General features: G+C 46.1%; 1 protein-coding gene across 3 annotated transcripts in view; it reads left to right on the top strand.

Moving 5' to 3' along the window:
• The first annotated feature begins 6195 nt into the window (after nucleotides 1-6195).
• Nucleotides 6196-21614, top strand: part of KLHDC4 (kelch domain containing 4) — a 29447-nt gene continuing 14028 nt past the window's right edge. The window contains exons 1-7 of one of the 3 annotated variants that reach the window (XM_076348960.1): nucleotides 6196-6345; nucleotides 7814-7905; nucleotides 8919-8974; nucleotides 9702-9826; nucleotides 9970-10068; nucleotides 13161-13297; nucleotides 21189-21281. In XM_076348960.1, the coding sequence (XP_076205075.1) occupies nucleotides 6247-6345; nucleotides 7814-7905; nucleotides 8919-8974; nucleotides 9702-9826; nucleotides 9970-10068; nucleotides 13161-13297; nucleotides 21189-21281 (701 nt within the window). In that variant the 5' untranslated portion in view covers nucleotides 6196-6246. Of the gene's footprint in view, nucleotides 6346-7813; nucleotides 7906-8918; nucleotides 8998-9701; nucleotides 9827-9969; nucleotides 10069-13160; nucleotides 13298-21188; nucleotides 21282-21614 lie in introns of those variants that run through there. The other 2 variants (XM_076348958.1, XM_076348959.1) reach the window with 2 other exon arrangements.

The following is a 21614-nucleotide window of genomic DNA, read 5'->3' on the forward strand; positions in this document are numbered from 1 at the left end:
TACCTAAATCAGTGAAAGCTGGAGAAACTGAAATACAGAGGATTTCTTCACCTAAACAACCTCCGTTCACTTCAGTACATTGTGCTGCTTTTCTCCTCGCATCCTGAAGGCTGGCCCTGGGCTTGGTTATTCGTTGCCCACTAGCAAGAGCTCTGCACCTCTGCAGATGATGCAACGTCTCAGCAATTCTTGCACCATGGTGCGGTGGAAGCGGGCTCAGGGCCCTTCTCTGCAGAGGAGCTGACATCTGGTGGGACACGAAAGCCATTACAAGTCTTACTACATTCCAGTCTGGGTTGCATCACTTAGAATTTGAATAATGGGGGGGGAAGGGTTGTGTACAGAAGGACAGGGGATTTTAAGGTATTTTTGGCTGCTCTGCTTTTACGAGCAATATGACCTTTCCTGTCCAGAACTCACTTCTCACCCCAGGCTTTCTGGGGTTTCCTTTTAGTCACTTCTTTTCTACCCGGCTCACCCAATTATTTATACTTCTCTTTGGAAACGACAAAGTGGATTCAAAGATACCTGGGGTGCTGTGAATGGGGCTGAGCCCAACTGTGCACCTGGACCCAATCTTTCTACAAAACCCTGACCCCAGGATGAGGTGAGCCAGGGACCTGTGCAATGACATTGGCATTTAAGAGGAGTGCCTCTGCATCACCTTGGTACATAAATGAGTGGAAAAATATCTAAACATGCTCATAAATAAAATGGGAATAGAGCAAAACAAGCCTGATGACAGGTAAGGAAAAAGTTTCAGCTGGTATCAGCCAGACTCCATCCCTGATATTGTGAACCCTACTGCCTTACACAATGAAGATTAAGCATCTCTAAAGAAGCTTAGGTAGCCTAATTAATGGTTCACTAGCCTAATTAATGAAGATGCAGGACAGACATAAAGGCAGTCCAGGACAGACATAAAGGCAGTCTAAGATTTCTGCTTTTTCATCGCCGTTCTGGGAACTGGCACACAGACTCGAGCAGATTGATGGGGGTCAATGTCACAGAAAGACGTGACAATAGCTGGACAGAGATTTCCTGTGCAACTGCTGGAGCATTTCAATCAGGAGCAGCTTCAAGGCTGGGCTGGTGAATACTGCCATGGCTCAGTGACACCGTGGACACCCTACACACACCATCAAAGCTGTTATGATGAAATAGCGAAGGCAAAGACCAGTCCCTGCAGCAATCTGTGGTATCTGAAAAAGGACAAGCAAAAGAAAGCAGTGACATGTGCAGAAGAATTCGGCTGCTCTACGAGGAAGTTTGCAGAGGCTGACTTGAATAGCATGAAAACATTAGTTCTTCCAAGAGTCCTGTCCTCCTGTGCTTACTCATATATATGTGCATGCACATGTCGTTGTATTAAGTTAGCAAAACCTTTCTTTGAAAAGAATTCCTGGATTCTGGTGCTTATCAGCGTGGCGGTAACTTGGAAAGACATGTTCAGTAAACAGTGGGAGCAGACCTTTCTCACGTGGCAGCTGCTCATGGTGAACAGCTGAAATAATTTAGCAGTCTTGCGCAGCTCGCTGGAAGAGAAGGTGCGTGCCCCATGAAGAGGGTTCCTTGGCAGTACAAGGCAGTCAGCATTCACTCGTCACCCTCGTAGGCAGTTTCAGCTGTTTTACACAAATCAGAAAGTATATAATTCTCCCAGTACACAGCCACCTTTAAAATGCTGATCAGCCTTATCACTGAGCTGATATTTTACTACCCTGAGAAGGCTCCTCTATTCCATCTTCAAGGCTAGAACCGGTGCTTGTGCAAAATGACCTTGTTTTCAGACCTAGAGCTATCTCCCACAAATGAGCCTGGCGTGACGCTGAAGAATGAAACATTACAGCAGGAAATACATATTAATGCTTCCTGCTTTGTATCTACCATGCTTCTCATCCTGGCACTTTGACTGGGAGTAAATTCATTAAAAATGAAGCAAGCGCAGCCAAGCTGGGCAAGCTTCACATGTGCAGAAGTATGGTGTGGAGGGGCTCAGTTTGATGTTAAAACCAAACTTACTAATTTAGGCATTAGCTATTCATTTTAGTGCTTAGATGGAAGCACCTGCATTTAAAGCCTGAGCTCGGAGAGGGGAGAGACATGCTCATTTACTCTGGATCAGTGGTGGAGACATTCTTACTTATTTGCTGCAGATCAGTGGTGGATTCAGGTGAGAATTTATTTTACCAAGTCTGTGGTTTTTTTTACCTGCAGGTGTTTTCTGTATGTTAACTGGAGCTGCCAGCTTCGTTATTACTGGTACTGATGTTAATAATTAGTGCTATAACACCAGAGTGCTATAACATCCTTATCTGGAATATGTAAGATTGCTGCACCATTATTAATGATCAGAAATGTGACTTTCTAAACCACTCTCCTGCTCCGTCTTGCTTTTTAATTCTTTCTCTGCAGTTTTCTTTTCAAAAACACAGAAAACCCAGTGAAGTCCCACTGGAATGGCAAAAGTAAGGGCTTTCACAGATTCACTGAGAATTTGTGGCTTCAAGTGTGACAATTTGCTGATGGATTTAGATTTATGTCCCTTGGGATCTGCATCTGAATAAAGCCACGCTTTGTACTTCCCTCCAGGGAAGGCTCTACCTTCCTCTGCTTCCTCTGTTTTCAAGATATTAAAGCACCAATTTCAAAACAGCAGACTCAGGAAGCCAATTGAATGGCCACGAGATATTATCAGCTTCTGGTTATAAATGAGCCTGAATGGAGCAAAGTACTGTCGTTGACTTGTAGCAGCCGCCTGCTTGGTCCGAATCCAGTTTCAGGTGCTACACGCATAAGCAGGGGCCGAGGGGCCTCTGCTGGACTGTGAGCACGGCCAGGATAAAGCCCCAGGCTTTCGGATATGAGGGACTTTTTCCAAAACGAGCCTTGGCTATGCACGTGCCCTGCCTTGACCCTCAGCCTTATTTGCCTTTAGAGATAAATGACTTTGAAATGCCGTCACCGGAGCCTGGGGATCATATTTCTTGTGGTTTTCTCCTCCCTATTTTACATGTGCGGAGGAGGAAAATTGCAGCCTGAGCCTGGAGGTGACTGAGGGACCTGTTTTTTGACTTGTTACGTGAAGCTTTCCTGCATGAGTTATACACCACACAGCAGCTGAAGAAAATAATTTTTCCTGTGCATCCTGACGTGTCCCAGGGCACATGTGGCACTCAGAGCCCTGAGTCTGCTGATCTTCTCCAACACACTGGTGTTCCCAGGTGTTACGCAGACACGATTTTGTGTTCCCCTGCAGCGCTCTCCTCTTGCTCTGCAGGGCCTACACCAGAATCCCATTGCAGTGGATCCCAGAATGGTTGAAGCGGTCCCCGCTCAGCAGCCCCACGGTTCTCTCTGTTTACAGGGCTTATCTTCATTCTCATCTTTCTATAAAGACAGTGTCAGTATACTCTAACACACCAGCTCTTCCTACAACTGCAATGCATTTTTGGTTGATTTAGTTACTGTGCTGTCAGCATGTCCTCACGCTTAATCTGTGTCATTAATTCCTTCCTTGCTACTGGCTTCAGAAAGCATTAACAAGGGAAAAATAAATCAAGTGTTAGAGCACAAAGACGACTTGTGGGAAAAAGCTTTTTAGTCTTTTCTGAAGCTTTCATGCCTGTTATTCTTTACTTTGCTGATACAGCTGGATTTACCATCCTGTTGAATGAGCATATTCCAGACTATAAAAAAATAACAAAGTAAAACCACGTGCTCTTTGTATAGGTCAGAACTGGAGACAGGCTGCCAGATATAACAGCATAGGACAACTTCATAGCAGTAGAACGAAATGTGCAAACACGGGCAAAGTTGAGCTTATGCTATGTTCCTCAAAACAAAGCGGAAACAAAACCTGAAGCATAACAGAAATGAGAGTGTGAGGACATCTGTGCGTGGGAGCATGTGTGTGCGCCTGAACTCGGCCATGTTTGGGAGCGCACATCTGTCTGCCAGCTGGGTGAAGATGTTTGTGTGAATGTGTAGGAGTACATCCGTGCATGCCGTGTGGGAATGCGGAGCGGCCTTTCCCGGCCAGGGTGACAGAAAGCCTGTGAAAAGAGCTCATCTTAGTCAGTTTTGGAGTCTTAAATTCATGTTTTGGGGCATTGGTGCTCTCATGGCACAATCTTTACTCTCATCTATATGGTCAAGGCGTCTATTGGATACCTTCAAGGAAGACACATCTCAACCATCATTGCTACAGCAGGATTTCTACACCATGGTGGAGCAGGGGTATATTTATCCCTGAGAAGTTCATGCCCTGTTTCATGCTTATATTGTACTTTGTATTTTCAAAGTGCAGTGCAGAGTTTTCTTTGTCCTTTCATCCTCTTTTTTCACATAAACCATGAGAAACTAGACTATATAGTTCAAGAGATCAGAGAACTCACACCAAGAATGTTCTACCCACGTGGTGGCTAGCTCCAAATGACCCCGAACATCTGAAACTACACTCAGAAATATGGAAAACAAAGTTTTGAGAATGCAATTTGAGCTCACAGAGCTGAGAATCTCTGCACACTCACGGAAATAACGACGAATGATGCAGCACCAAAAAGGCCAATGCAAATGGGGACAGGTGGAGCAAGGTGTGCAGGAGGTGAAAGACTCCTTCCTCCACCAGTAAACCAATGCCTGGTGAAGAATTCAAGAGCGGGTTTCACGAAGATGCAGCCCTTTTCATTTCAAAGTCCCCCTAAAAAGAGTTGGAAGAAGATCTGGCCCCAGAGGAATCAGTGACCAAACTCCTGTAGACATCAGGAGGGGATGCGTTTTCATACACCGGTGTCTTTCTGAGGTTAAAGACCAAGAAGCAGCAGGGAGACTTCCTAGCCTGTGTGTAGCGCCAGGGAACTCAGCAGAGCTCCTGCATCTTATGTCAGCTGAGAAATTGCCCCATTCACTTGACCTGGTCTCTCCATAGCTTTCTGTTTGCTTCCTGCGCGTAAACATTGACACGCTGCAGCTTTAGTTGTAACCACAATGTTTTCAGAACAACCAAACAAAACGCTGGTTGGGATGTACGTTGTCTGCAGCCTCAAAATATTTTCCCAGCTCTTCCCTTCGTGCTTCGGGGATGTGTTTCCAAGATCTGAGGTTCAAGTGTAGGTGGACGTTCAAAGCATAGGATCCATCCTGCAATTTCCATGGCACGTACTGGATGTTTGGGTTAACTTGGTGGGCATTGAGCTGTACCTTCAGTGGATATCCTCGCTGGTTTTGAGTTAGGTGGCGGGTCGAACAGTGCTGAAAACCACCCTGCTTCTAGGCAATACGGGTTTTTGTGGGAATTCAGTGAAAAATAAAATGATTGTGCTCCTTCTCTGGGAGCGAGAAACAATCACAATGAAAATTTTGTACCGCAGGGGGATGAAAGGAAACTTGCAGCTCAAAGATGTATTTGAACTCATCTTTACAGTGTACATGCTGGTTATGTGTTCAAAGCTGGCGTTTTCCCAGAAATTCTACCTGGGCTCAGCATCTGCGTGAAATACCATGTAAAAAGTCAAATTGTCGTTATTCCTTCCCTACCATCGAGAGAAAAAAGCAGCTGCCTGGCATCGCCTTGCAGTGCCTGCCGCTCCCTTCAGTTCTCTGGCGCTGCACGTCTCTGAGACCGGCCTGGGATAAACCCCATTTCCAAAACTTTGCGTCTGAAAACAAAAACACTTGTGCAGCCCCCAAATCCCCAAGGTTTTCAACCCGCAGTTCATTTTCATTTCTGCGCAGAGCCTCGCCCCAGGCCTGGCTAGCGCCTTCAGGCAACCCCCCAGGCCCTTCGCTTTCCTGGTAGGGGCCATTTTGTGTGAGGGGAGGGGGCCATTTTGTGGGTTCAACGGTCTCCTCAGGGCAGGAATAAATGGGAACATGAGTCAAAAGGGGATCCGGACACTGATGGCGGGTGACAGGCGGGATGTGAAGCCGGGTTAAGGCCTCTCCCCGGCCCGGCGGGGCTCGCAGGGCCGGGCCAGGGCAGCCCCTCCTCGCAGCACTCCCTCAGCCCCAGCCCGGAACCGGTGAGCCGCGGGAGGGCGGGCGGCGGGCCAGTTCCGGCCGCGCCGAGTCCGCCGGGCCTGCAGAGGGCCGCCGCGGCCACGCCGCTCGGGCAGGAGGCGGGCCGCGGCCTGGAAGCGCCGAGTCGAAGCGGGCGCCGCTGCCCGCCCCGCGGTGCGCCCGGGGCGGCCAGCGCGGCGCGGAGAGCGCGGTGCTCCCCGCGCGGCCTAGCCTGGCCTTTCAGCCATGGGGAAGAAGGGGAAGCGGGAGAAGAAGGGGAAGGGGGCCGAGAAGACGGCCGCGAAGATGGAGAGGAAGGTGTCCCGCAGAGCCAAGAAGGAGGAGGTGAGGGGCGGGAGCGGGGGGGCTCCGGTAGCCCCGGCCCGCGAGGCCTGGGCCTACCCTGGGGCGTTGCGGCGCTCCCTTGGGCCCTCTGTGGGTCTCGGGGCGTTTTGTGAAACGGGGTCTGAAGGGAAAACCGGCGGTGGAGGTGGAGGCACGGGGAGGTCGGAGGAGTGGGTTGGTGGCAGGGGTGTTTCAAGTTGAAAGCAAAGGAGTGTATCCAAACGCAAGCGCCTCTAACTTGGTGAAGTGACTTAGGGGCCCGCGGGTCATCAGCCGGGTACGAGGTGTGCAGGCGGAAGGGTTTTGAGGTCAGTGCACATCTCGTGAAACTTTTAGGGTTAGTGTTAGCGCGGTCCTGGTGAAAAAGCGTGCTCACGCACATGCCTGCGGGTCAGCGCGGGCCAAGGGCTGCGGAGCCGTCAGCACCTGTGTGCGAGGGCACTCAGAAGAGGGGAAAACAGGATAAGGGATGAAATGAAAACTGCGACCAGGAATACTTTTGCCATATCGCTGACAAGCTGGGTGCAGCGTGTGCCAGCAGATGTAAAAGGAAGACAAGAAAATGCGGTTTAAGGGTCCTTCTTGCCTTCCGTCTCCCCCATCCTTTTCTTCTGGTCTTAAAAGAAAATCAGAATGCTTGTTTCTCTCACTCCTCGAGTGGGTGCTTGTATTTAGGCCTCAAAACAGCTACCTTTCCCTGGTCAAAACGTGGTGTTACCTGCATAATGCAAAACTTAAGACATGGAAGGTGCCAGTGTACATGTATACTGGCTGCAGGGAGAGCTGGTGCCATGCTGCAGAGGCAAAATCTCCAGATTTTGGAAACCTCTGCTTTGACCACACCTTCAGAAAGGTGAACTGAAGGGAGGTGGTAAGCAATGGGGGTTGTAGGAGAGACCGTGGATCAGAAACTCCCCCTAGCTGCAATCCTGCTTCTGCCCTTGCAACTCAGTGTGTTTTGCAGTTTTGGAGGCAGATTTTATTTTTAATTGACAGAAGTTGAAAGGGAGTAAAAATAGCTGGAGAGAAACCTGCACGTAAAGTATGAGCTGGGAATAGAAAAGAGTTTCCAGTTCCATTTAGGCATTTTTCCATTGCAGACAAAGAAGAGGACTAGCTGGATTGTAGCGTATAGTTGCCCATCACTTTGTTAGGGCTTAAATGATTTGCATTTACTTGCTGATTTGTGCGGTGTTCCTGCTGCAGGAATAGCAGGTGTGCCCTAAACGCACTTTGTGTACCATCCTTTTAGGACTCTTCTGAGCAACTTGTTAGTGTTTTAGGGGAGACCAATCTTTAAAGCATATGTGGAAGTACTCAGCATCCATTTCTTGTAGTTGAATGAAGGGAACCTAAGCAGACAATTTTTTTTAAAAAAAGGAAATCGTGAGGGTGAGTGCTGGTTCTGTGTGGTGTGCAGGTGGCTCTGTGCATGTCAAGGAACTCATGTCTGGCTTTTTATTTTCAGGAGGATCTTGAAGCGCTGATAGCAGAATTCCAGAATTTAGACGCTAAAAAGACCCAAGTAATTGAGTCATCCTGCCCACCCCCCTCACCCAGGTAAGAGATTGTATGAGGCTTTGGCTATCACTTGTACAGTGGTTGATGGTGCTTTTAATAAAATTTATTTATGTAAAGTTATTTCCTGAGAGTGAAAGGCATAATATCTGGCATAGCTGATATCTGGAGTTATAAAATATCTGATATATTGAAGCCCTGGTTAAAAAAGGGACCAAAAGGGTTTTTTTTGGCCTTAAAATCTGCTTTTTAATCATCTCATCAGCACAAAGGAGGCAAAGCAGGGTTAGATTACAGGGCTTTGAGGAAAAATAAAAGTTAAGAGGGAGTTTTGGGTTTGGACTAGAAAGTGGAAAGGACTTAGGAGGCAAAAGGATGTGTCATGAGATACAAGACACTTTATCAAGTGTAGCTTGGGGTCCACATACTTCTAGGTTCTGTATTTCTGTTTCCTGTGGCTTGTTAAATAAATACCTTTCTCTGTGATACCTGTTTTCCTCTCTGTGTAGTGGGACAGGTCAGTACACTACTGTTAATTTCACAGGGGTGTTACAGTGGTCAGTTAGTTCCTCCTTGGGAGTGGAAGGGATCTGTCTCCGCATGGTGCAAAACACTTTGGTGTTATGTAGATGAGCAATGACCAGTGGTGACTGCAGAATAATGACGCAGATAAGTTGATATGAGACGGCCCAGTTCTACCCATAGTTATGTGCCCCCATAAAACTAATTTTTGTTCTTGACACACCAGCATTAAAATTCAAGAGCTCACGTCAAAAGGCATGTTAAATGGCAGTGTAACGTGTGCTCCTAAAATAGGAGAAGATTTCAGACAGTGTCAAATTAATCTTGCTGGAAGTTTTTAAGAAGTTAATTTCTTTGAGAAGTTTTTAGCCCTGGGGTGAACATCATAGCCTAGTAATTTGGCAGATGATGGAGAGACCTTTGTGGCTAGAAGGCAGAGGTGCTAGCACTGGCTGAGTTAAAGGCTGTGAGCTTCTGAGTTTTACAAGACTCTTACACGTCTACTATTTTGGCCATCCCTCTTTCTGTTGCAGGCTGAACGGCTCCCTCTCTGCTCACCCTGAGAAAGATGAATTGATCCTTTTTGGAGGTGAATATTTCAATGGCCAAAAAGTAACGTATACTACAATTTTTTCTTCTTTATTCTACCCTTTCCCTGCCTTTTACTGTAATTTGCATGAGTCTCATTTGAAGTGAAATTCAAGGCAGCAGTCATAAAATATGTATTTGTCCCTGAATGAGAGCAAAATAGCCTTTTAATTCTGCCGTGATACTGTCTCATGCCTGAACAGTTGGCAGGAAGGAGACATGCTAGAACCCATTAAGGAGTCAGAGTAATTGTCTCAGCATCAATATTTCAGGGCTTCATAATTTCTCCAGACTTAATTGTAGCCATATCTGCCCCTCATATTTGACAACTATTGAAGAATCTCTTGTTTTGAAAGAGGGAAGATAGATATTTCTGCTGTTTTGCTGCTGGCAAGGCATTGCCTGCCTTGGAGATGTGTACAGTAGCAAATATTTGCAAGTGGGCACTCTTGTTACTGAATTTCTGCAAGTTGCAAGTGTTCATTGTGCTCCTGAAGACAAACTGGTCTTTATAACCCTAAGAAGCTGTATGTATTGTAGCTTGAAAACTCAAGCCTGCCAATGATATTTGGCTGCCTTAGGATCACCCAATGTGATATGCTAAACTAATTCTGCTTGCTTCACTACCTTAAGCTGTTCCTGACTCTGGAGTTGAGCGCAGCAGTTTGGGCAACTTTAACCTGCACGTCTGTGTTAAGCTCCAACTTCTTAAGTCCTCATATGTCAAGCTATCACAGGCTTAACCAAGGGTTTGGGAAAGAACAGTCCAGTCCAGTGGATCACTCTGAAAAAGTTGCTGACTCCCAGTCTAGTGGAGGAGGTTGTTGTCCTCCTTCCCTGCCTGATGAGGCAGGTGAGCTTTTGCTTTGCAAAGCTGGTGCTGTGCTCCTTTCCCCCAGACTCACAGGTAACCCTGAGGGGTGCCTGTGCTTGGACAGACTGACCCTGTCCAATGGAGAGCTGTGGTGATGTGCATTTTCTCTTCCCCTCTAACAGACGTACCTGTATAACGAACTGTATGTTTACAACATCCGGAAGAACAGCTGGTCTAAAGTAGAGATCCCCAACCCACCACCAAGGCGATGTGCTCACCAGGTAAAGTACTGGGTGCCAGAGCAGCAGTTGAAATTGTTCTAAGGCTGCGCTGAAGATGGGTGGGGGATGATTTTCCCTCCCCCACCCCCCGAGGGTTTCTGGCTTCTCTTCTTTCCCCTTGTAATGGGCTGCCAATGGTGTCACTTCACCTCTTGAGCTGAGGGGGTCTGTACAAGCCTGTCCAAGGTGCCTGTGCTCTCTGATCACTGGATGGCCTCTGGAAACATTAAGTGTGGAATGAAGATTTGGGGTTGTATCTGTTGGGTTGGCAAGACTCAAGCAGGACTTATGGGGGAGATTCTTCTTTTGAAGATGAACTCTTTGCTGCATTATATAGGGACCAGCTCAACCATCCATAATCCCAGGATGGCACTGAATTTTCAAAATGCTGGTCAGGGTGTAACTTTGAATTTGACCCAAGTGCTGTGAATGGCAGAGTTGCTGTGCATGATTACTTGCTTAATGCCCACAGGCCTACGTCTATGGGCATTACAGATACTGCCACTCCAGCAATGTGAGGACCCATTACTGTAGGTTATCCCTGCTAGCATGTAGCAGTTGAGCTTCGCCAGGTGTCCCAGCTGTACAACACAATGGACCGTTACCACTGACTGTGTGTGTCCTGCCTTTAGGTTGTGATTTCCACACACACACCCCCTCCCCTTGGCAGATGCACTGTTTTTCTTGTGTCTGCAAAGGCAATAGACAAATTTTCTCTGGGATATCATGACACTCTCCTAGAATTCACCTCTCCTGGTGGCTGTGTCATTAAGGTTACTGGCTGGTTGTGGTGATGAAGGGTTTGGGTTTGTTTACTTTATGTGAACACCTGCACATTAGAAGCTGGACCAAAGACTTGTATTTTTTGCAGGTCTTTGGCCCTCGCCAGCTGTCTGATAGATTATCTTACCTGTTGCAGCAAGTGGCTGGGTGACTGGTACATTTCAAAAGCTGCCATACAGGATGCGAATGTTAGTTTCCTACCCATGGCCAAAGCTCTTTAGAGCTTCCTGGTAAGATCCAATACCCTGGTTAGGTTCATATACCCTTGTTATGCTACGCCTAAATGCCAGTCTTGCTCTGAGCTGTGTGTCCTTTCTTGAAAGGTTCTGACTTGATTTTTGGGCTACCTTGTGGTGCTTAAAATAGAACTCGATTTCAGAGGCCAAATTCCACAAGGAGACCATAAATTCAAACACTCGTTTCCTTAGGTGAAAAAGAGGTTGCTTTGTGGGGTGTGGAGTTGAGAGGTGGTTGTTTGGGTGTTGGTAACCAGCAGGTGGCTGTCTAGCAGCTGAATCTGAACTGAGCAGGCAGGCTGTGCATCAGGGAGCTGCAACTGGATTACAACAAAAGTAAAATGAGAAACCTATCTGAGGAGTTCTGCTTCAACAGTTGAGTTTTCTGTCTGATAATTATAGTCACACAGGAGACAGTTCAGCCTCATCGGTTGACTGGTTTGTTGTCTTCCCTGTGGCTTTATTTTTAATGCATATTCTGCATTAGCTCAAAGGTAAACAGAAGCTTGTCCGTGGGTTTGTATGTGCATGTTTTCAGTCTTACTTGTCATCTCTGGTCTCTGACACGCAATCCTCTGTTTGAGTTACACTGGCTTCATTACATCAGTTCAACAGAGCTGAGGTGAGAATAGCTATGGATGGGTGTTGTCAGTTGTTTAAGGAAACAGCTTGGCTATGTAATGAATTTTGAGCTGGCTCTTCAAAAGGTCACACACAAGTATGAGCAGGCTGTTGTATGTACCTTTCCCTTAAGCTTTTAAGCACTAGATACCTGTGGAAATCGGGCATGTATCCCCTTTGTTTAGGTAACTTCCTGTTCCCACAAATCCTGCTTGCAAACACACCCCATATTTTCTCATGTGTTTAATCGTTGCATGTATAGGCTGGTTTATGTCAGGGCATGGTCCTGTGTCTGATGCTAAAAATCTTCTTTGCTGTTTGCTGGGAAAGACAGGCGGGTAATGAAGCCCTTCTGAAGAAAGAGATCATTATCCCAATGTTGATCTGTGATGGGTACCCTGGAAAAAACACTTGTGGAAGAATTTGTTTGTAGTGTAAACAACCCAAGAGGTCCCGGTCAAGGAAGAAATTTGCACAATCACATAGTTTCCTTTTTGGAATTCCTGCCTTTTTCCTTAGTCCTTACGCAGATGATTTAATGAAGTAGCGTCTTGCTCTTCTCTCCTGCTTTTAACTGTCAGCTTGAATCACAACAGTGTTTTGGTGCTACTCTGTGCAAAAAAAACCCCAAACAAACCCTTTTGATACTCTTCTCTCTGCTACTTGCCCTAACCAAAGCAGTAACAGTCTCCTCTTGTCCAAATGCTGCACATTTCCTTCTGTGTTTGGGTTTTTTTGGTTGGTGGTTTTTTTTTTTCCTCCCTTCAGAGGGAGCAGTACTGCTTTTCAGGTCTTGGGAGGCATCAGGTTTGGACTTGTGCTGCAGCTTGGCTTCTTTACTGTTTGTTGTTTTATAATCTACAAAAACTGCAAAGGGCAATTGTACACTGTTAATGGCCTTTTCCAAAAGAGTTTTCCCTGCATTACTCTGCCTGCCTGGTGCTGGGATGTTAGATGTGTCTTGGAGGCAGGAAGTGGCTCTGTTCCTCACATGGCTCAGAGTTCATCAGCCCCAGTATGTCTTCTGCAGGATGCTATTTATGTGACTAAAGGATGGGTGAAATGTTGCCAAGCCTTAGCTGTGGAGAGGCTTCCTTTTGGTGAACAGAGAGATTGGAACCATTGTTGTTAAACTAAATCCCAAGATGCTTCCCAGGGAACTTTTAATTTGTAGAACTGGAACTCAAGATGCTAGGAGGTGGGAAGAGCCCAGTTCTTTGGCTGACTTTCCTTTGCTATAGGGAAGGTGTGCTAAACAATGAGTAACTTGCATTTAAAATTCCCCTTCCTTCAGCCCCAGAGAGCTGCTGTTGCCAAGCAAGGCAGCAGCAGCCGCTGCTGCTTGTCTGCTCTCTGGTATTTGGAGGCAGCTGCACATTTGACTGATAAAGTTCTCCTGTCTCTGGTTTCTGAACCCTTGTCTGATCCAGCTCTTCCTCCTTCTCCTGGCAGGCGGCAGTGGTGCCTACAGCTGGCGGGCAGCTGTGGGTATTTGGTGGGGAGTTTGCATCTCCCAACGGGGAACAGTTCTATCATTACAAGGATCTCTGGGTTCTGCATTTGGCTACCAAGACCTGGGAGCAGATCAAGTAAGTGAAGTTCTGAAGTCAATGATGTTGACCTCATGAGGAACCGTGCCAGCATGATCTGAGTTTGATTCCTGGTATAGTGCTGTGATTTCCCAGCTGTCTGCTCATCTCTCCCTTGAGTACAGAGGTGCCAATCCTAGAAACAGTGGAGGGGACAGCTTCCAGAAAGATGCGGAAATGAGAGATGTGTCCCAGGTCTATTGAGGCCAAAGCTATTTTATTTCATATGTGATTTTTGGAGCATGGGTGTGCTTGGGTGTTACTTAACTGAAGGAAAGAGTATCATGAACAGCACTCCGTCCTCCCAACCATGGCGGGTGCAGATGTCCAACTTAAAAACAGTACTTGTTGCCCCATCTGCCTGGGCTCCTTCTGGCTGGGCTGTACAAGACCAGTGCAAGGATCTCACCCAATTTTACCATTGCTTGGGAAGACAGCTTGTATCTATCCACAGAGCCAACTTCACTCCTGATAACTGGCATTTGCTGCCTCAATATTCCTTGGGATAAACAAGCCAGTAATTCAGACCTGTCAAAGTAAATAGGTGCCAAAAGCCCTGGTAGTTTTTGACAGGAGTTACGGTGCCTAAATATCTTCTGTGGATCTGGCCTAAAGTCCTCTGCTAATGTTTCCTTAACCTTTGGGTTTTTGGTTTTGCTGCTCATGTTTATATTTGCATGAGAGAAGAGGTCTGGTGGGTCATCCAGCAGACTGAGAGGCAGGAGATGTGGCTTTGGTTCTGACTTTGACATAGACTTTCTCTTGGACTTTGGGATTGTCTTGACTGTGGGATTAGTCAGAGCACAGCTTTGGGTGGGCTGGAACTCCCGTGCAGCTGACCCTTGAGGTGGCGCTGGGGAAAGCAGCAGGTTTTGAACACTTGCTCATCTGCTGTTTGACTTGTCAAGCTCCTGGTTATGAACACTTGTCCTTCCTTCAGGTGGGAAGCCCTAAATCTGCCTAGGTTGATCACTTTTTGCCCCACTTACAGAGTGCAGGTGCCTGTTGTCTGTGTCTGTCTCTTCTTGCACAGTAATTGAGAGGGTGGTTTAGGACTGAGCTGTGCAGAGATGGATACCCTGACTCTGCCTTGGCACATGCCTGAGGCCACACAGTGAGTCATTGCGCCTGTCTGCCTTTTTCCCCCTCCCTGCAAAATGGGAGCATTGATACTGCCTGACAAGGGGGAAATCTGGAGGTTTAATTTTACTAATGTTAATGAAGCACTGAAGGGACTCTGGCATGGAAGGTGTAGGGGGACTTACAGAGCCAAAGTGCAAAAATCCCAAGGAGTCCAAAACAGTCTGGGTGAAAAGGATGCTTCACAGCACAGGATCCCAGTAGCTGACTGCTGTGCGAGAATCCAGGGATCGTCCTTTTGAGTTGCTCTGGGAGGCTGAGAGAAAACTGTTCGATTCGTAAGCGGCTGGTTCCTGTCCATCAGTGTGGTTCTTGGCTCCAGACCTGGCAGTGTTAATCTAATAACAGCTGTAATTTGTCATGTTACAGGAAGCCAGGTTTACTCTAGTGAGCCCTGCTTGTCTTTGAGAAGTGGGGGTGAGAGAAGCCCTCCAAAACGATGGAGGGCTCTTTAAGAGGTGCAAGGATTAAAAAGACCTGTCACTGTGCAGGCTGATCTGCCTATTGTTGTTAGGCAGAAGCTGACGTAATGACTGTGACTGTACCCCTCCCAGCTCCCACAAAATAACTTCTGAATCGCTTGCTCAATCTCAGCCAAATAAAGGGGATGAACTTAAATGCATTACATCCCTACTGGTTTCATGTAAGCGGGCGGGGTGAGGAAGTGATGCTCGCCATAGAGTCCCTGCTGAGAGAAAGGGTTGACATTTCAGCCAAACTCTTGGTTGAAAAAATCCTCACCGGAGAGCAGTGTTAATACCCAGCTGCAGGGAGAGCGAGGGCGGGAGGTTGTTTTTTGTGAGCCATCGGAGAATCCAGATGAGGCTTCGTTAGCTCCACCACTGATGGCGCAAATTGTTCTCTCGTGGGTTTGCAGATGCGTTGCTGTAGAGCTGATTTAGGGTTTTCCACTCCCAAAACAAATGCTGCAGTACCTGACCTGCCTGGGAAGAGGAAATGAGGTGGTTATCAGTCTCTACTTGTCCTGCATCTTATGCCATGTGGGAGAGCAGCCTCAGGGATGCTGAGTGTAACTTATGCTGCAAAACCACCTGGAGCTCCTTGGAGCTGAGCACGAAGTTTGCATGTGCTGCCAGTTGCAGGATGCCCCCAGCAGTCCCAGGCCCCAAGTGGACTAAAACCATGGCAAGAGATTTTGTTGTGATGGGTTGTTACAGTTAGTGAGGAGGGAGCCAGATTGGCAAGGTGAGCTCCTAGCCCCACCTAGGGAGCAAGTTCTAGGTACCACGCTCTTCAAGCCACACAGAGCTACCCTCCATCCCCAGGTGTTGGTTGTCACATGCCACCTCGGCTGCCATGCCACAGTGGGAGGATGTATTTGGAGACATTGATGCTTCATTGTTTCTTAGCAGATAAAAGGATAGGCATTTTCGAAGTGAGCATCATAAATTATATGGATGAAAGTGCCCTGGAGAGGTGATCTTTTCTCTCTCCCTGCCCCATGCAGGATCTACTTCATTTGTAGATGTGTTTGGGTGGACGTCTGTCTTTCAGCCTTGCTGGAATTTTGAAGATGCCTGTGCCCTGGTCCCAGTGTTTGAATAAAACAAAGTGCATCTCCTCCCCATCCTTGGGCAGAGCTCCAAGAGCTGCATTAATGAGGCATCTGGCGGAGGAGGCTGGGAGGGGATGTCTTTGTTTTAATGCTAACCTGACTGAGTGTGAAAATCAGGTTTCTGCTGCCTCTTTGCTTTTCCATATGGCATCTTGATTACAGTCTGCTTGGAAGGGGGAAGAGGAAAGGCCAGAGATGATTGTTGAGTTGTACGAGGGTTTTTTTTCCCTACTTCTTTTAAAACTATGATCATAACACGTGCTGCATTTCACTTCCTCTAGCATTTTGCTTTTCTTGCCAGGGAGCCCCATTTTTCCTGTCATTTTTCCACATACACTTCTCATGTCTGTCTGAAGTAAAGCACTTGCTTATTTTGGATTGCCATTAACCAGCTGGGATGACTGATGACAGTGGGGGTCAGCTTGGGGGCTAGTGGTATTGGGAGAGTGAGCATGTTTGGGAAGACTGAATGGAGGGTGCAGATTGTGTAGGTTTGTTGGGTCATGGTGGGGCACCAGCCCTGGTACAAGCAGCCTTCACATAGCAGGCCAAGCCATAATTCCATGTGTCCAATGTGGTAGCAGTGTTACCTGAATAAATGCCTGGTGATAGACATTTGGGGTATAGCCTGCTATTGAGTAAACTCATTTGGGTTTGGAAGATGTCATTTTAGTGCAAATAATAGAGTAATGTAATTATTCATTAAGAAATTTCTGGACAAGAGAGACAAAGTTTCTGTTTCTGTTCTACGTGGGAAGAATCACATGTGCCCTGTTTCAGGTGGGTTTGAATGTATTGGTTTGTGTGGATTGAATAGCTAAGATGACCCTGCTGTGATCTGAACTTGCGGTTCCAGGAAATCTAGTTATTCCAGCCCCACAGCTTAGATTTCAGACAATTATGCTGTACTTCCTGGCCTGCAGTTCATGCCACAGACCATCTTGGTGCCATAAGAGACTTGACCGTAAAACACTTTTGAAGAGAAAACCTTGAATAACTCATTGCCGTGAATAACATCCCTGTGCAGTGTCTGCAAAGGCTGCTGGGGAAGTGGATCTCCATTATCTCCTAGCAGAGAGCACCGTGGTGCCAGTCTGCTTGACAGAGTTAAAAATTGCTGTATTCAGCAATATTTAGCTGCATTTACTTGCATTTTGCATGCACAAAGATGGTCTAAACACAACAAATCCCAGCCCGTTAGAAGACTTGCCAGCAACTGACTTTGACTTATTGGAACCACCTTATCATGCATGTGATGCACAAGGTTGCCTCAGTGCCTGAACTGTTTGTTACTCTGCCTTAGAGCTAAGCAGTATTTTAACCTAATTGCCTCATTCCTTCCTAGAGAGAGCATTCTTACTCAGCTCTGTGTGGCCCAGTGCGCTCCCTCAGAGAGAGACGGGGAGCATCACGCTTTGGGGTTGTGCTTGGGAACTGGCAGATCCCTCCTCTGTGTAGCTCTTTGTCTTGCATTTGAGCCTGTATAGCTCCCTTCCCTTTAATACTGGAATGTTAATGATACTTCCCATAACAGATTTGTGAGATGTGGTGCTATAAATATTTCAGGGTAGCATTTCACAAGTGTATGTTTAATGCTGTTTACAGAGAGAACTGGAGCAGTCATTGCAGTGCAGGATGCCTTTCAGCATAGGTTTGTTTCTGATTGATGGCTCTTCTTGCTCATGTGCTATCTGTCACCGGAAAGATCAAGTCCTGCAACACAAGGTAGAATGGTGCATTAGTGCTTAAAGAAAAGAAGGATATTTTGGTGTACCATTGAGTAGACTTTCTCTGTCAGCCCAGAAGTGAGCCTTGTGAGCTTATTCTTTGGCAGATCAGGATCCAAATGTACAACTGTTGATGGACTTCGCAAGGGATTTGATTTGAGGATTTTGTGTCTTGTGGCAATTGCGTATTCACTTGTGTACTTCCTAACTAAGTATACAAACACATGGGTACACTATCTGTGTGTGCCATTGAACAGAATGCTTGTTTGCACTCACAAGTGTAAGATGTAAAACCGAACACTGAAGTCCTGGGCTTCAGCTGCCTCGAGTACTGGAGGATAAAAGTGCTTTGTCCTGAAATGGCCCTTTGATGGGATGTTCTATGCATCATCACTTTTATTATTATGGAAAGGTTCCGAGATTCATCTGAGCATCCTCTGGATGAAGGAATGAATGAAAAGGTAACTCGCTTACGCAGTCTGTAGCCACTGTGACATGCAAGTCTTTAATTCTTGAATCTGGGGGCTGAATTCAGGTCTGTTACGTTACTATAAGTCCCAGAGTAACTCCACAACCAAAAGCAAATTCCTTATGGAGCAGTTCTGATCAGACTTGTGCTGTACATGTGTAGAGCCAGTCCTTATCCAGACTTATCTTTTAATCTATTTTTAAAAAAAGTCTGGAGAATTTACAGCTCCCTCCCACATGTCTGCTTTTTGGTGTCAACCCCATGAAGTAGAGTATTAATCATAAAGTCTGTGAAACCATTTCCAAAATGCTTGTTTTGGACGATGAGCAATGATACAGGTAAAAGGAGACAGTTTGCATTTGGGAAACAAGTCTTCGAGCTTGCAGCAAGTGCCTTCTGGAGTGGCAGCATGGTTATTTGTTACTGCCAGTCCTGCTTGACTATGCCGTTTTGTTTTTCCAGTGTTGTGTTTGGATACTTTCTAAGAGCAGTTGTTGTAAGTTTAGGAGGGCATGTCCTTGCATCAAAGGCTATAAACTTTCCTTTATAGCTGATTCCTGCAATGTGTAACGCTAAGGCCAAGGAAGTTGAGATGATACAATGCTCTCCAGGATGAGGCCTCCTGGAACCATGTTTCAGTGTCTGTTCTTGTAGCATGTATTACTAGTCTAAAGAAGGGGGAGAACAGCCTTGTGATTGAGAGCAAGCGATGCTGGTGCCAGCGAGACTTCTCCGAATTTGGATCGGGCCCCAGACTGGATGTCTACACTTGTGGGAACTTGTTTATTAAAACATACACATCAATGAATAACCTTTTTATTGTTCAGAATTGATTTTTGACTTGGAGAAAACCTGTTTGAGAAGATATTCTCTGAGAACAGGATTTTATTGCTAATGTTGATTTTTAATTCCTTCTTTCCTTTAAAAAAAAAAAGCTTTAAAAGATGCCATCCTCTGGAATAATAATGTGGGAGCTTTGTTACAGAAGAGAAAATAATGATTTCAGATCTTGATGAAATTAATACTAGAGGTGCTATTCTGCAGGGTGGTACTTAAAAATCCAGTAAATGCCTAGAAAACCCTACTCTCTGTTAGAATAAAAAGTCCAAGCAATCAATATTAATTCAGTCTTACCCAAACGCTGCTGTTCTGCTTGGAGTTTTTCATTATGACTTATGGTGTGAGATTGTCATTTTTGATGGTGAATAAGGGCCCTCACTTTCTCTCTCCACAGAAATCTATCACCGCTCTTTACAGCTACCTGCTGCCAGTTAAAGCGTAGCAGTAGGGTTGTGGGTTTAGGTTTTGCTGCTCTTTTCAACCATGAGCAGGTTTCGTGTTTATTTAGGCCGTGATTCTGCAACCACTTAACACATGTTAACACTGCCTATTTGAGAAGTCTTGCTGAGTTCAGTGGTGCTAACTGTGTGCACTTTGGGAGAGTCCTCAGCGAGAGTGAAAATGTGATAGATTAACCCATGGGGGCAGAGAACACACAAAGCAAAACCCTGTTTTCTCTGCGGTTTGGCCTAACGTTGCCTTTGTTTTGAGAGTTCTTGAAGTTGTTTTTGTTCTCTCCCATACAATGCTCAGTCTGTGGGTGAACATGAAGGAAGGTGCATCTTCATTGCCTCTCAGGAATGTCGTTGCCAGCTGCCTGGCTTTGCGTGAAGCTTTTGGATGTGACAGATGGCACAATGTGCCTGTTCCTGGAAATGGAAGTGGCACATTTAACTGAAAGGTCAGGAAGGCTTGAAAGAGCAGAACAGTGATGCATAGCTGCTTTTTAATGTGTAAGATAATAACGATGACTTGTTTTGCTGCAATGCCTTTATTCTTGAGGAAATCCAAGTAATTTACAAAGTAGTCTCACTAGTTTGATGTTGTATCCTAACTGCAGGTAGATGAGTGAAGACAGTACAGGTACATGATTTCCTAAGACATTGAAGGAGAGTGGATGTCAGAGCCAGCCTCTGGCTCTTACTTGGTGCTTGGAGAAAACATCTCCATCTGGAGTGCCTTTCTTGCAGTTGCGAGAGTTAACTGCTATTCATTAAACTCTCCTGAAAAATTAGCTCCTGAGTCATAGCAGGAAAGACTTCAAGACTTTGGGTGCCGTTAAGAGACTAGATGGCTTATCACTAGGAATAAAATTGTTACTGCAAAATGCCTGTGTTGCAAATACCAAGAGTTACAGCAAGAGCACACATACTAGAGGAAAGTGTACATAGGTATTAAGGCAACAAAGTTCCCCATGGTTTCCCATTCCAGGAGAAGAGAAGCTGAACTCAACCAGCCCAGCTGCTAATGATGTCAATAAAAATGGACTGATACACTAATAGGAAAGGGAACTACCCCAGTTGGCAACTAAGCACCACGTAGCCGCTCGCTCACCCTCCCCCCCGTGGTGGGATGGGGGAGAGAATCGGAAGAGCAAAAGTAAGAAAACTCATGAGTTGAGATAAGAACGGTTTAATATTTGAAATAATAAAATAATAACAACAACAACAATAATAAATTGTAGTGGAAAGTAAAGCAACGAGAGAGAGAGAGGAACAAAACCCAGGAAGGGGAAAAAAAAAAACCCCAAGAGGTGATGCAGCCGCCCGCTGACCGATGCCCAGTCAGTCTCTGAGCAGTGATCGCTGCCCCACGGCCAACTCCCCCCAGCTTATATACTGAGCACGATGTCATATGGTATGGAATATCCCTTTGGCCAGTTTGGGTCAGGTGTCCTGGCTATACTCCCTCCCAGCTTCTTGTGCACCTCCTCGCTGGCAGGGTGTGGGAAGCTGAAAAGTCCTTGACTTAGTATAAACACTGCTTAGCAACAACTAAAACATCAGTGTGTTATCCCATTATTCTCACACTAAATCCAAAACACAGCACTATACCAGCTGCTAGGAAGAAAATTAACTCTATCCCAGCCGTAACCAGGACAGGAACTTTGCTGATAAGTGTAATTTCTTTGCATTTCAGGGCATCAGGAGGTCCCTCTGGACGAAGTGGACATCGAATGGTTGCTTGCAAAAGACAGCTGATTATCTTTGGAGGTTTCCATGAGAGCGCAAGGTGAGTTACTGCAGGATGGCTGGTGGTAAGGAATCCTCTGTAAAAAAGACAACAGAATTTCACCAGTAATAGAAAGCTGGGCTTTAATGGAAGGGTTATCCTCAGCAGTACTGTTACTGAAGTAGACTTTTATGTTAGAAAGACAAGTGATCTTGGTTTGAAGTCTTCAAGTGTTTGAGAAACCATTGTACCACTTAGCTAATCACTGAAGTAGCTACTCATCCTTGTAGCTAAAGCTCAATACATCACTTTTAGCCTCTGAATCTTGTCAGGGAGCCTTGTCTTCCTAGAAACATCTTCTCCAGTAGGCTCTTACATACTACGTGAGGTCAC

The sequence above is a fragment of the Aptenodytes patagonicus genome, chromosome 11, assembly GCF_965638725.1.
Source record: "Aptenodytes patagonicus chromosome 11, bAptPat1.pri.cur, whole genome shotgun sequence".
Lineage (NCBI taxonomy): Eukaryota > Metazoa > Chordata > Aves > Sphenisciformes > Spheniscidae > Aptenodytes > Aptenodytes patagonicus.